General features: G+C 28.6%; 1 protein-coding gene across 1 annotated transcript in view; it reads right to left on the bottom strand.

Moving 5' to 3' along the window:
• LOC119683603 overlaps positions 1–16,624 on the bottom strand; it is a gene marked incomplete at its 5' end in the record, with an annotated part of 79,473 nt that extends 62,849 nt beyond the window's left edge. Inside the window, 2 exon segments of the mRNA XM_038097382.1 lie at positions 2,189–2,914; positions 16,602–16,624. Of these exon segments, the coding sequence (XP_037953310.1) occupies positions 2,189–2,811 (623 nt within the window).
• Between the last annotated feature and the right edge of the window lie 382 nt (positions 16,625–17,006).

The following is a 17,006-nucleotide window of genomic DNA, read 5'->3' as shown; positions in this document are numbered from 1 at the left end:
TTATTTTTTAAGTATTACAAGGTATCTATCAGAATGCGCAATGAAAAAGTAAAAATTAAGTTAGGAAATCGCATACTTAATAAAGTATCATAAGAAGCTAAAAGGTCAAAGCTGAAGAAGTATTATAGTAAATTATAATAGTATTAAACAAATTCAAATAAATTAAAAATAAAGAGGTTTTTCCGAACAGTAGTGAACTACAACAACAAAAATTTTATTTTTTTATATTATTTTAATTAATAGAATTTTTGGCTAACCATACAGTTGTTTCGAGTATTGCCAAATACCCATCATCAGTGGTTTTGGAAATAATTCTTGTATTTAATTATTCGTAAAAAATTATTTTTGAGACTGCAAGTATCAGGATTCGAACTCGGGTCCTGCCTAATGTAAAGCACCTTAATCAACTGATCCAAAGCCGTACTTGACTTTTTTTTGTTCGCATATATTTCTGGACTTTTGTTACTTTTTGCTATGAAAGTTTTTATTAACAATTTTACTTGCTGTGTTTATATTAGAACGAAATCATAAGCCAGCTGTAGAATAATTGAATTAATTAATTAATTATATTTTTAATTGTTAAATTTCAATACTATTCTTTTCGTAGAGGCATTATTTTTTGCATGATTTGTTCTTTCTTATGTATAGAACCTAATTTAGGAACGTAATGCTTAGAAAGTCATGCTAATGTTACTCCACTATGGGCACGGGCGACTATTAAAAAATTAATAGAAATTTAATTACAAAATCATATACTAAATATAATACTATAAGAACTTAAAAGATCCCAGTTGAGAAAGTTTTACATATATTTCTCATAGTTTTAAACAAATTAAAACACTTAATTGACTTTATTTATGCTGAAATCATAAACAAAGATAACATTTATTATTATATTCTAGGCATTATTTATTATAATCAGTTCTTGTTCTTGTATATAAACAACTTCAACTAAACATATTGTATTTTGTTTATCAAAAGAGCTTGATTATGTTAACAGAACTGGAATCAATAATATTAAAATCCATGTTAGTTCATTAGCTACAATATTGATTACGTCAATACATAACCTATAAACAAACCTAATTAATTTAGAATTTTATGACATCAGTAAAATAGACTCGTGTGTATTATATATGATTTTAGAAATAATAAAAATAGCACATGCCAAACACATCCCATAACAATGCAGCATTATTCTTTAGTATATAAAAATATTACAGTAAATATTTTTTATTAAATCAATTTATAATTCATAACCTATAAAAGGAAAGGCTAAAATGAAGGCTGGGTTTAAGAGACCCAATTAAAAACAATTATTGAGTTTTTTACTTAGTTGGAAAAGTTGTATTGCGCATTGTGACGCACTTTTAGTAGAGGGATATTTGCTAGGTTAGCCATTATTTTTATTATAACTCCGTGTATTATCCTAATTAAACCCTTTGATATGCCAAAAGTTGAGGAGTTTAGATAAGTCTCCTTCTTTGTAACTGTCAGGCAAAATAAGAAATAATCTTCTAGACATAGAAATCACTTCGTCTATATTAATGGATGAACATACTGAATGGTTTTTATAAATTCTACCTCTTCTGCTTCGATAAGTCTATATCTGCCAGATAAAGAAGAAGTAATCTCCTAAATATAGAAATTGATTCATGTATATTTTTGGATAAACACACTAAAAATGTGTTGAATAAATTCTATCTCTACGACGTTTTGGTAACTTTTGTTAAGTCCATTTGTTAGAGTCCACCAATGTTAAAGCATCGCTATAGTAGCAGAATGGCTCATTAGTATTCCAATACGCACAAGAACGGCATTTTTGCTGGAATTCAAAAAACTTTTGTTCGTATCTACAATAGGACCTCAAAATCTTCGCGATTACTGCATAAGCCAATCGTCAATGCAATGAATAATGTATATATAAGAAATTAAAATTAAATTAAAATTATAAGTTATCCATAGAAAGTTCTGAGCTTTAATTTAGTTAGTGTAATAATTAAAATAAAATAAATAAGGCTTGATTGTCAATTGATAATTCCTGTGATATATATATGATAACGGGATTGAATAAAGAAGTGCCGAGGAAAGGATACATTATATCTCATTGTTCAACTTTAGTTAATTAAAAAATATTTAAAAATTTCTTTTTAATAGCAAACAAATTAATATATATAGTTTAACTTACTTCTGATATTTCAGCATTGCTCTTGGTAGTAAAAAATTTCCATTGTCAGCTGTTTTATTGTTTTCTACATCACTTTGAACCACTTCATGGTCTTGAGTTGCGTGACTATTGACATCTGCATCAGTTACCGCAACAATATTACAGTTATTAGCTACATTAGCTTTCTTTTCAGTAGAATTATCCAATTTAATTGTACTGTGTGAGGTACCAAAGAATGCACCAAGTCGCTGCAAGTAAACCTGATGTGCATCGGAATAAAAACTATCCCCACTATTACTGCTGGAATGACTGCTGTTCTCACTACTACCACTGGCAGCATAGTGTGATACGTTTTGGAAGAAGCGTTTATTTTTAGTATTGAACTTAAGTGGCTGAGTAGGTTGATGTTTTGCTGGGGCTTGACTATATCTTGGAAGCGATTTTTTAGACTGTTCCTGATTACCTCTTACATTAGACTGAGCTGCTCCACTGTCATCATCATATGGTAGCACTTCAATCGCATCAAAGTTATATGAATTGAAATAGGCTTGCTCGCGGGTGCGTTTTACTTTAGCCGCTTCAGAAGTGTAATCAATTTTATCTGCGGTGCTTGCCAATACCGGTGGCTTGTTTTTTACCGACATTACGTGCCTTACTCAATGGTTTGTAGGTTTCGCGGTATCGTTGGATTGCATTTAAAATATGGTTATTATTTAATTGATTGAAGTAGTAATGAGGAGCAAGTTGCTGTAAGAAAAAATCATTGTTAAGTTACTTATACTATTAAATTTGAACTTTTATTTCTAATATAACATTAATATTAATTAAATATTCAAAAATAATTATATTTGTAATATATACTAATTTATCTGAAAATTAATTAATTATTGAGAACGTTTTTAATTAGTTAATTTTTAGTGTAGAATAATAACAGTAGTGTCCCTATACAAAAATGTGAAGAGATAGTCAAAGCTAACATTTTCTTAATAATAAAAAAAATAAATAGTGTATTAGTAATTATATTGCTTGAACTACAATATTATATCATATAGATTTAAAAAAAATTTAATTTTTCGCTGAAACGCTTTTTTTAACTAATCTTAAAGACGAATTTTAACATCCTAATGGGTTAGGGTTAATGGGTTAACATAAGCTAATGGGTTAGGATGATTAATTTTTTATTTTTATTTTATTTCATGTGGTACTATTGGACTGATGATATCCTGCTTTAAGATTTCACTGGTGGTGTAGAATGCTACTATTAACTTCGTGTTTTACGAACTATTAAGAAACTAGTAAGTTTCTACCTGTGGAGCTCTAAATTTAAATATTTTAAGTCTATATAAGTTTAACAATAATTATGCATTTTGTGGGTGATGCATATTTCCTTAGATTTGTGAAGTTCTATTAAAATTATCTGTAAGGTTAGATTGGAGTCGCGACGTTGTCCACAAAGCTGACTTGAGTTTAAATAATGGCCTATTGTAGGACTACAAATTATCGTTATTCGTACGAGCAAAGTCGAGAGGTATGACCTTCCCCATGCAATACCCTAACAATTCTATAAACTTAAGCAAGTTCCCAATTTTTTTAATGACAGCTCAGTGAAGTTGGTAAGAGAAGAAACCTCAAAAATTTTAGATCTTCTATTAGAAGATATAAACACTGATACAAGAAGTGGCGTATATTGTCCTCCTCATCCTCTTCTTCAGAGCCACAACCATGAGAAAAGTTATAGTGTAGACTTAGTTGCATAGCACGTCTTCCTGGTATGCAGCCACCCGTCAGTACCGATAACGTTGTGCTTAACAGCATACGCTTTAGTTGAAGTAACGGACTATTACCTTTTTTGTCCAATTTGGGTCAGGTTAATCTGCAGATCTGACTGTAGGGTTCATTTGCTCAATTTTGTTCAGCTATGCTTAGATATTTATGTTTGATTGTCAGCCATTGCCATTGCAGGTAGAACGCCAATATCTGAAAAAATGAATTTTAGGGAACAGAGTGTATTCCTTGGCACGCTCTTCAGCCCTACAGTTGCCTGATATGGTCTTGTGTCCAGATTCCTATGTGAGCTGAAAAATGACACACCTAGCTAGCTGGTTAAGAGAAGCCCGGTATTGTCTAATTGTTATGGATGTAATTGCTAGAAATTTAATGCCAGCTTGTCTATTCGAAAAGTTTACGATATGTACTATTATTAGGATAAGTATATTACTTATTTGCCCTATTAGTATTACCACCCTATTCTCACTCTCTCTCTCTTTTGCTCATTTACGTCATTAAACATTTTATTGGTATTAAGTGTATTTAAAACATTTAAATTGTTATTAATACTATTTGTGGTGTTTGCAGTGTTAATTATGGGATTGAAATAGAAGTCATAAAAAAATCGGGCTATTTCTTCAAATGTTTGTTTTTAGGACACTATTTCTGTTACTCCTTTTTTTTTTGATTTCAGTTTAAGTAATTATATTTCATTGTGATTAATATAATTATGACATTTTGTCTATGTATGGTATGTAGTAAAAAGATAAAGATGAAGAGCGTGAGATTTATTGTAATGGATTTCATGTCCAAAGAAAAGTTAAAACGTGAAAAAAGACTAGTAAATTATCCATTTTTAATATATCTTTGGGGGATGTATTAAGTTTCGATGTGAGCACATCTAATCTTTTACGTGTTGAATTTTTTATTTGTGAAGCCAATGTTCTTATTGAATATTATTGTTATAATATAGTATATATAAATGCTATATTTGCGTTCAGTGTTTTTCATTATTATTTTTAATTTCAAACTTTTTGTGTAAAAACAAGAGATTTTTCATAACTTTCAGCATTTTATTTTTTTTTTATTTCCGTTTAGATTTGAAATTTATATTAATTACAAATTAATTTCAACTGAATTAATATAATTTGCAACCGCTTTTGTGGCATTAAATATTAAAATTTTATGCAATAATAATTAATGGCTTTTAGATACTTAAGTACAAATTGTTTCATTATTGAAACGCCTTTTCGATACTTAAGTATCGCTTAGGTACTTTAAGTACCTTTTATGTTTGGAAGCAAGATCGACTCCAAACTCTAGCATGACCTTGACTGTTTGCTGAACATACTTAGCCTTTAGCAAATAGCTAGAAAACCCAGTTCATATATACCTTTTAGTTACATTTTACAAAAATATTTGAAGTGCAGCCTTTCAGTAATCTACAAAATGAACCCAAATCAAAACAAAACAGAGCAGAAAGATGGTAGCTGCATACAAACTGTGATTAATGATTGCCATTATGCCAACGTTACAACAAAAAGTCAAGAGTGCTGATGCATGGCCACTTAGTAATCTTAAAATTTTAACTAAATGCTAATTGTGTATTCCATAAAACAACATAAAACCAAAAAAAAAATGCTTAAAACTAACAAAAACAGTCGTGCCGAATTGCAGATGCAATTCCCATTATGCATGCAACATTTGCTGCAACACAAACGGGCAAGTGGTCTAAACGGATTTTGCCAACGTTTGACAAATTAAGATAATGTATCTTCAACTGCTCTTTGAGGAGAGTGCAATTGTAGTGAATTGTGTGTTGATAATGAGATGCAGTTTTTGTATGTTTTTTGTCAAATATTTTTTGTTTGTTTTTTTTTTTGTGTCTGAATCATTGCAATACTTGGCACACATGCAATGGACAGTCATGTTGGAAGCACATGCAACTGCATGCAAATCTACTTGCATTCACTCGTATGCAAAATTCTTACATTCAAATTCTTGTTGTTTGCATTTAGAATCTTTGCATGTCAAATTATTGCATTGTCACCAGAAGAAAACCGATATTTTTGCTTAGTTAGTGTTGGAGTTTGACACCGTTTTGACACTTTGCTTACTGTATCGTCACACAGTAAAGTGGCGTGTATCTCTTAGCGATGCTATTTGTAAATGTCATACACTTTTTAGGTTGTGCATTTTTTTTCTACTGTTTGTTTTTACAGTCAGTCACGGTAAAGTTGGCAACATTTTTTTTTTGTTTTTGTTTTTGTAAAAAAGAAAACCAAAACGGAAACCAAATGGTTTCGTTGCACTTTGCTATTTCTGCAATTGTTGCAATTGTTGCACTTTTCAAATTTTCAGTTGGTTTAGTTGTTGAACGAAGCAGCCACCTTTGCAGTAGCAATTGCAGCATTTAAAATAGCTAATAATCAACATGACCCTGGCATACATGCGATAAATTATTGTGAAACTTTTTGTAAAGTATTTCATTTCATTTTCATTTTTTTATTTTTTTTCCTTTTTCTTTTTTTTTATTTTATTTTTTTGAATTTGGGAGAGGAGAATTTGTACTAAGTTTTTGTATTATTATTGCAAACATTTTTATATTGTTTATATTGTTTTCGGGCCAAACAAAAAGCATGAGGCAGTACTGACTTGTATTAACTAAAGTTTTAGTGCTTTAACTAATTTAGCAGTTCGACTAAACTGCTTTACGATATTCAGACTTCAGCTTACTTTCAAAATATTACGCAACATATATAAATGAATATAAGGGACTGGCCAAGACCGACCAAAGCCATTAGAATGTCGCTTCGAACGTTTATTATTAATGGAGTAGAGGTTTTTAACAAAAATCATATAACAATATGATTTTTATAGATTCAAATCTTACTGCTAACAAATTTGAGATTTATATTCAAATTCAATACAATTAACTTTACAGCAAATGGTTTTACCAGTATGACTTTAGCCAGAAATTCGTCGTTTTTGAAAGGAACTTAGTTATACGAGAGCGGTTTGATAAGTCAGTGACTTTTTGAATAAAATAAATTTTTTTCGGCAAATAAACATTTTATTTTTCTAAATAATCATCTTTTAGCTCGATACATTTAGTCCAGCGTTTTTCTAATTTTCTTATTCCCTCCAAATAATAGGTTTTCTCAAAGCTCTCAAAATACGCGTTTGTTTCGGTAATGACTTCTTCATTCGACTCAAATTCTTACCGCCCAGCCATTTCTTTAGGTTTGGAAACAGAAAATAATCGCAGGGGGCTCTATCTGGAGAATATGCTGGATGCAGTAGCAGTTTTTATCCCAATTCGTGGATTTGGAATTGTAATACTTAATCAGCACATGACATCACTTTCTTCCATTTTCGTAAAAATTCACGAGGTTGTCTGCTTTGGCTATCAAATACCAACTGAACGACGTAGTTTGCTCAGAATTAAAAAGTTGCCCACTAGTAGATTACAGCTGACGACAGCACTGTTGCATTTGGAGTAACTGCGCGTGAAATTCAAAAAGTCACTGACTTATCAAACCGCCCTCGTAGCTTAAATATTAATGTGACTGCAAGTATGGCTATTGATTGATAATAAATGCCGCTTTTTCATTTTACTGTGTTTTAAAATAATTCCTCAATGTGATATAGCCATATATAGATCTCATAGTTAAAAAGAAATATTAAACGTAATTTTTGTTAGAAAATATCAGTACAGCCAAACTGCCATAACTCGAATTTCTATAACTCTAATTTTCTATAACTAAAACTAAATAGAATGCAACAGGATTTAGAGAGCAAATTACATATAATTATAAAAAATTCTTTTACTCTAAGTCTCTATAAGTCGAGACGTTTTCGTTCCAAAATTGTACTTCGAATTATGGAAGTTTGACTGTATTAAGTCTTGCGTCATTGTAATGGATACTCTAGTTAATCAGTGGAAATGATTTTGTTATTTTAGAAGTATTTTTCATGACGATCAATACATTTTTGTATTCATTTAAATCAATTTTCGAATCAATTTTGTCACTATAAATTTGATATCTCCAAATACACGGCTTTGAATATCTCAATGGTCTGTTTGGGCATAGAAAAGGCTCGCCACTTGTTATTTTTTTAATAATAATTATTCGTCGAAATAATTAACGTTTTCAGAAAAAGGTTCTACGAAAAATTTTAAAAGCACTATGGTACATTAGGAATAGCCATATAAATTGCAATCTAAAACTATCCACAGTTTATGATGTAAATAGTCGTAGGAATAAAAAAAAATTATTTTTTTAATGTTTGGGAACAAGAAAAAGCCATTGGGTGCCAAGTCAGGACTGTAAGGCAGATGATCCATTACGTTGATGTTTTGAGCACTCAAAAACTCTTTCGTCTGAGCTGACGTGTGGGAACTCGCATTGTCGTGGTGGAGGATGGTATTCTTTCTAAGATTGGTTTTTCTTCATTCTCTGAAGATCTCCGGTAAACAAATGGTTGTCTACTACTCAGAAGTGACTGTTCTACGTTACTCAAGTGTTACAGTTACTAGAAAATCAGTTTTTCTGAAAAAAGATGCGCTCATTTGCTTGGATCTGCTCCGTCTGTGAATAACTTTTATCGGTTTTGCTCATTTTAGATGACACAAACAATGGATTGCTATTGGTTTCGGGCTCATAGGCATAGATCCATGTTTCGTCATCTGTCAATATGGTGTAGACGTGTTTTGAGTATTTTTTTGCACCAATCAACACTCGACGTCTTTCAAAAAGCAAATGATTATTAAATATACGGTATCATTGTTGAGAAACTCCGCGTTTGTTTTTGAAACCAAAACGGGGAGCAGGAATAATTCGTTGTTTAATGATAAGTAGTAATATTTTTACTCAGATGCTTAAGAATCTTAGAGAATGTAATAATTTGTTTACGAAAATGATGTTTGTAAGTTTTATGTACTTATTGGTTTAGGGGCTTGCTGATATAACTTACTGTACTGAAATATTCAGTACAGGATCAGAATTTTTTATGACATTTCTATTTTATACTATATGAACATATCAAATTTGAATGTTGAAAATAGATAAACAGTAATTTTATAGTCAATGCTACTATATTTCAATTTTAATTAACGTATCCATAAAAAATGTAAACACATTATTTACTTATTACATCAAAAGATCATAAAGTGCATTATGCAGTTAATAACAATTTCCTTTATGTAGGTAAATAAAATTAAAAATTTTCATATTTCTGAATTACATCAGAGACTTATTGGTTATAAAATTTACTACTAAAACCACTTGGGTAAATAAAAATATTTCAAATACAATTATTTTAATATTTTATGGCATTGTCTTAAACAATCTGTCCAAAAATATGTTCAACACATATGAGGGAAATGTTTAAAATTTTTTTATAAAACCATATAGAAATTTAAAGGTTAAAGTTAAAGCGTGAAATGCTCGTAAATTAATAAAAAATCTGAAAAACATCAACCAAATATTTATGATGTCGTTTGACGATAATGGTACATAAACAGTACAAGTAGGAAATATCCTACGTGCATCGATCGAGGTGGTATGCAATACAACTCAGGGTATCTGTCTCCAACATAAAAAGTAGTAGTCAGTGTAAATAAAATGCTATCGTAAGACATGTCTTTGAATTTTTTTTTTCATTTATGAATATTTGTATATAATCACAACTTTATAGAGGTTTCACTTTCGAAACCAAAGTCACATAGGTAAATTATTTTCCCAGCAATATTTAACAAAATCAAATTTTTTGATAAAACTATTTCTTTAAAACTGTTTACTACTTTCTACTACTTTTTTTTTGTAAATAAAGTCTCCTTAACTTGTTTTTTTAGGAATTGCAAGTGTAAATCTTTTGCACGTTTGATATGTTCAAATACAGCATCTTCGTCGTGCTCTAAAAATTTTTCAAAATATTTTAAATTGCATTTCACGTTGTATCGTTTTCTATTTACACTTAACATTTGTTTAAGTTTAATTATAATTTAATAGCATGAAATAATTATTAAATAAGAATTGTTTGCACAATAAGATTTTAATTAATTTTTATTTTTTTATATATACTATTAGTGCATTCTTAAAAAATTCTACTAGTCGAAGTTTGTTGTTTAAGTCTTTTGTTTAATGTCAAAAGTAAGTTATTGTAAAAATTGACTTCATATTTAATCAACTAATATTAAATTGATATTAGGTAGGTAGGTTGGAGTGGCGGCTTGTTTCCAAAAAGCGACTTAAATTCAATCAATGACCCATTGTGGTATCACAGGAATAGTATTGCTATGTACATAAGTTGAAAGATCAGTATACAACCAACGCCGAAAAAGGTAATGACTCCGCCATTAGGTAAAGAAAACCTAACCTGAGTGTTCTATAAACTTGGTTAAGTCTCTAATGTTACAGGATGACAGCGTGGTCAAGTCAGTGTGAGAAGAGGCCCCAAAGATTTTTGATCTTCTTCTAGCTAAAAAAGCTGCGACAAAAGCCATTCATTAAAATTAAAATCAATAAAATAGTAAATCAATATATATAAAAATGCTTGAATCATATTTGAACATTTAATGATATTAGAAGAAACTTCGGATATGAAGTATATTGTACTGCTTTATTTCTTAATCTTCCACATGTGAACATTTCAAACGCTGTCAGAGATATTGATATTTTTTTAAAAATAAATAAATGAAATAGTACGTTACATGCATCAAAAAAAGGCATGGAACATATTCTATACAACTCCTAAAGGCAGATATTATCGGATGCGTTATGTGCCACTGTTTTCTCTGATATACGTGAATAAAGTAACAAAATATAATGTTAAAATGGTGATGACTCAACTACTACAGTATCTACCTTATTAAATTTCGAAGTTTCTTAGCATTTATAGTCTGAGCTAAACCTGTATTAAAACGCACAAGGATTAGCGTAATACTAAACAGAAGAGCTACTCGTGAGGTTTCAGTCGGTGATTCTGCTTTTTTTTAAAGTAATTCGATAGAGTGTCTTGGTACCCATATAGATGGTAGACCTGCATTGAAAATTCACATAATGTCAAAATGACAACAAAATTAAAAATGAAATAAAACCTATATAGGGCATTTCAAGGAATTGTAATATAAATGTCGCACATTATAAGTTAATCCCATTTTTTCAGATGCTAACATCTTCTCATTTATCTATAAATGTTTTTTAATAGAAGTTGTTTCAAGAACCAAAAAATCTTGATTCTGTTGATAAATAGTTTTAAAACATTACTTTACATTACATTACATTACTTTTACATTACTCTTTCCTGCTGATTTCATTATTTAGTTATATATTATTTATTTTCATATTAATAAGATCTGATATCATTTTAGTTAAATTCATCGTATGACTTTATTTTATAATTGCAAAACCAATATAATTTAAAAATTTAATAATAACTTACGGATTTTAAATACGTAATAATAATAATTTATTTTTTTAATGGGCTAGTTGGTCAGTAGTTAAATAATACATTTATTTAAAAAATTTTTAATAATGAAATAATTAGTGGTAGTAATTAAATCTACTTCATTATATTAAAAGCTTAAGAAAACAACAATTTAAAATATTATTTAAATATTAATAATATTATATAATATTACAGTAAAAAAATATTATTTATTGTTGTATTAAAACAACAATTAAATATTTATTATGTATAATGAGTCTTCATTAAAATTTATTAAACAAAAATTATAAATATAATAAAATCAATATTTCTCATTTTTATTGAACGGAATTTTTCATCTATTTTCATTACTATAGATAGAATATTCTTCTATTCTAATAATAAAATTAATAAATAAAAAATACATATAAAAAAATAAATAAATAAAAAATACATATACATATACGGCTAAAAAATCAGTTTTTATTTTTATGGTTTGGTTTAAAACTTAATTTTATTAAACAAATATAATAAATTTATAATCTTCACTTATTATATATTTTAAGTGCTGAATAGAATAAATTAGATCTTCATTTTTTTATGACTAAAAGAAATAAGTTTTTCAAAAACAACAATAAAAATGATAACAATTTTTGTATTTGTAAATTGAATTAACAATTAAATTAATTATTTAAATAGTTTCTATGTATTGATTTTTGAATTTATATATCATATTACAAAATGCATCATTAAGCGATATAAGAGAAATGAGAAATATAAATTAAATGAAGCTTATAATTCTCATTTTATTTATTTCCTGGCTACATTATAAGATGAGACACTATTACTATAGTTATCGGTATTTTAATGTAAACGACTACAATCCAATCGGTTCTTACAACAACACAACACATGTTGGTCTTTTAAATATAACTATTTTGTTTTCAAAGTTAAATGGACTTATAAAATTTAAGTGTCAATACATTTTATATTTATAATTCTCATTTCGGAAACTTGGCTGAAACTGGTTCCGCAGACTTCAGCAGTCCCTATTATTACAATCATCGTTCGGTACTTTTAAAATGAAACTTTCAAGATGATTAAAAATGAATAAACTAAAAACTTCAAATTTCTTTCGGATTTTACATTTTTTGGGAAATATTTTGAAATATTTGGGTCCTGTTAGAACGCATGAACATAGATTTTGGGCTATAAAAAGAGCTTATATATGAGTAAAGTGATAAAAAATATAAAAAAAATTACTGTCATAATCGCGTGTTTTTGTTCCTTACGTATTTATATAGATGTTTGATGTTATATTAGATACTGACATTCTATTGGACTTGGTCATTAAAGTAAATTTTTTGGCATGATAAACTTTATCTAAGCCTATGTTGTATTCTATCAATCAAATTTATTGTTTATTTTGGAAAAAAATAAAATCAGTTAACATTTTATATAGAATTAAATTATAGTTTTATAATACTTTTTATACTTCTAAACAAAATTAATTGTATTTTACTTTATTTATTTAACTAAATAAAGTACAGTATTTATTTTTTTAATTTATTGTGAATTTTTTCAGTCTTCAACTTTATCATTTAATTTTTCATATCTTTGGATGCAAATCAACTGTAAAATGGCACTTACACCAAAAGTACACCAAACCGTAGATGAGTTAGTCGCTGGTATCAAAATCATTTATGAATCGGAGGATGTAAATGTGGACTTGTATATGTCATTGCAGAACAAAGTGTATACCATGTTCAAGGAAAATATTACTTGGGAAGTAGATGATGTCAATGCCAGCAGTAAATTCGCCGCGTTTTGTCGTGAAATTTTTTTAGCAGTCATCACATTTTTACATAATTATGTACGTGATATATATGATATCAACTACGTTATTAAGACTGATGAAGAGTACCTTGTACAATATACTAAGGAAGCGAACAAATATAAACAAAGTAGTAAGGTACTGGGAGCTATTTGCACCCCTGTGCATTTCTATTGGATAAACAATGTCGAAAAGCTGGTTAAAAAGAAACCATTGGATTTTTATAAATCAGCAATGGAAATTTGGGAACTCCGCATTTTAAAAAGTTCTCTTCCCATTCTTAATAGATCGGTTTTCAATTTATTGGCAATGGACCGTTCTGGTAACAAAATAGATAAAAGCTTTTTACGAAACGCAATTCTTAATTTTACTGAACAAAGTATGGGAGAGAAAAATCCATTGAACTTATCCACAAACCGGTATGAGAAACAATTCATTAATGATTTGTTAGACAAAACATTGGATTTCTATACAAAAGACTCCGATGAAAACTATGAGAAGCTTGGTTTGCTGGAGTATACAAAGTATGTTGCAAATCGCATCAAAGAGGAAATTACTCGTATGCTCGAACTAAAATTACCAACAAATTGGAACATTATTGAGTCAATTAATGAAGTCATTGAAAACGTAAGTCGAATGATTTAAGAAAATTTTATCATTTTCCAAAAAATGTTTTCTTTTTACAGGCATTAATTGAAAGTAAAATTGCGCTTATTTCGAAAAAATTTATAGAGTTGCTACAAAGTGGTAATGCTGAGCATGCTATAGAGATATATAAGTTTCTGAAAAAGTTCAGTTTCCATTTAGATGCAGTTAATATCTGGAAGCAACACATTATATCCGAAGGCTATAGTGCTATATTAAATTGCAATTTTGAAAAGAAACCTGTACTTAATTACGCAGATGCCATCGCTGAAGTTGTGAAGAAGTATAAGGATTTGGTTACAAAACATTTTCCTACAAATCGAAGGTTGCTACTTGCTATTACCATTGCTAGTAAGAAATTCTTTAGTCCAAACATTTTCAAGATAACAGAATGTGAAAATCTAGAATTGATTTCTTTTAATGAATACCGCAAATGCTTGATAGAGATACACAAGTTAAATGATCCATTAAAATCTGAAAACCAAGTTAATTAAGTTGAAACTAAGTATTGAATTTACTACTTTATTTTATAATTTGAATATTTGTAAAAGTTTATAATTATTGTCGTAAAATGTCGTAAGTTTTAATTGTTCTTTATAAAGTATTGGTAATAAAAAGTGTATTGTTATTTAAATAAATTATATTTAGAAAAACATTTTAATATATTTATTAAATAGTTAGCTAGATTTGAATACTATATTTACAAAGGAACTCGATTATATCTAACAACTATGTTTTTAATCTCAGTTAGACAAAAATTAATTATGAGCTTAAGGTAGTTCAACCGCTCAGAATAATTTAAAGACTATCATTAGTAGTTAGGACTGAAAATGTTTAAGACTAAAGACAAATATAAGTACATTTTCCGGAAAAGTATCTGAAACTATCATATACAATATAAAAAAAAACCATTAATTGAAATTGGAGTAACAAAAAATTTGAAGTTTAAAAATTGAAGCTTTGAAATTTTAGGAATCACAACTTCAATAATTCCACAGACTCAAAGTTCTAAATCTGGTTCGAACTTCCATCGCGAAGTGAATGTTCCCATGTGATATAATCAATTGGGGTTACCATAACTTTACGCCTGATTCTAACACAAAATGTTGACTAGGTGCAGTTTTTTAGGTTAAAAAGGAAATCCTTGGATTTTGTGAGCTCATCTAGTGTTTTTCGATTCAAAATCTTTGCTATTAAAAATGCATGTCAACTAATTTAAAAATTAATCCATTAAATCAGTGGGTTTATTAGATAGAGAAGTAATTCTTGTGCTGTACCGTCGTAGTATTAAATCAATGCTAGTAAAGTAATATAAATCTCAACTGAGGGCAGTAAGTAACCAGTGCACAATATTAATGTTCTGGATTCTAATAATCCTAGAAATGCAAGGAAAGTAAATTGCGGATGAACTAGTTGATAAGGATCAGATGTAGCTTCAGCAAACAAAACTATATACTGATTACATTAAAGGTACTTAAAAACCTATAATTTAATTATTAGTTAACTATATTCTAAGAGCAAAGGAATGCAAATGGAAAACTAGCGGGAACGAGTTTCTGCGAGAAACCTGTCGAGAACGAAAATCCTATTAGTCAGAGACAAAATAGAAGTGACAAAATTCATAACATTGTTAATAGGTCATGATCAGGGTCAGTTGTCGAAAAATTGTGTGTCTTTTGAACTCAAAATGCAGAAGAACACATTCTTTGCAAATATGTAGGACTGGGGAGACTTAGAGACTCTCTCTGGAAGTCTCCGAACTAATGTGTTTGGCGGAATTCCCAAATGTAGTCCTTCAAATAATAGACTTCATTTATTAACTGCGTAGACTAGTTTTAAAAATAAGATTTTTATGAGTGGGTTTGTGGTAACATGATGTTGGTTTAGAAGAAAAAGCACTGTCGCCACAAAAGCTAACCAATCATATCTAGTACTTGCAGTTCATAAAATTATAAACCAGAAAGAATTATTTATATTATTATAAAGAAAGCGCTGATGATGGGTATTTGACAAAAGTGTATCATTGCTTAGCCAAATTTTCCTTACATATTTCGACGACTGATTTAGACATAACCTAAAATTGTGATCGTTGATAGTTTTTTAACTTCGGGAACAGAAAAAAATCCACATATTAAAATATTTATGTAAATATTTTATAGAAGGCCTTTTATAGAAAGTATTTCTTTTCAGTTCTTACCATTTTCGTAGTATGTACTTTTTTGTTTCTGGTTTAACCTTTTATTCAATTCCAATACTTTCGCCAGCATTTTTATAACTGCAGTAGCTATAATGGGTGTTAATAATGTGGGTAAGTATGTATGTATGAATGCAAATAATAAAATTGATGGAAATCCCTGCTAAAAATCAGCATAATATTGCCATACTATTGTTATACCTTCATGACTACATGCGCATAAATGAAGGTAAGTAAATTTCCTTCATTGGAGAGGGAAGTCTGCTATGAAGGCAATTCATTATATATTATTTTATTTTATTTGCTAATAAACTATGAAGACATCAGTTAAATACGTAAAAAAGACTTTCTAAATTATTAATTATTTATAATTGTTCAGTTGAGTTTAATTTATGCAGCTGTTAATTGATGAAGCCATATTCTATGATGTTGATGAATTTTGGCATATACGAGTAATAGGATATATGTAAGAAACATATTTGCCTAGTTTTTATAAGAGTTTATGGTTCAAATAGTTTAGTAATGCTTTAATAAAAATTTTGTTTTGTTATTAAAAAACTTACTTAATTTTGCATTGATTGTGCACCTGAAAATAAGAAAACCATTAATTTAAAAATGTTGCGTAAAATGTTTAACATAAATTTGTTTTAAAAATACTTAACTGAATGGTTTTAATAATTTGTTCTAATTTTTAATTTAAGTTTTTTAAAAAATATAACATTAATATAACTAACAACTGATCAAATAATATATACTGATATGCTATAAATTTTTAAAATTTTAAAAATGGTATTAGTAGTATAATCAATATTTACTCTAAATTGTTTAATAAGATAAACTTTATAGTTTATCTATAGTATATAACAGTACTATATAATCAAAATATATTTTAAATAATTGAATAAGTTATTGAATGTACAGGGTTAGAAGATTGAAGTGTCACCTATATAAGCAACTATATCTTTGTT

This window comes from Teleopsis dalmanni, chromosome 2 (assembly GCF_002237135.1).
Source record: "Teleopsis dalmanni isolate 2A chromosome 2, ASM223713v2, whole genome shotgun sequence".
Classification (NCBI taxonomy): Eukaryota; Metazoa; Arthropoda; class Insecta; order Diptera; family Diopsidae; genus Teleopsis; species Teleopsis dalmanni.
The sequence above is the reverse complement of the archived record's forward strand: the minus strand, read 5'-3'. Positions and strand labels throughout refer to the sequence as shown.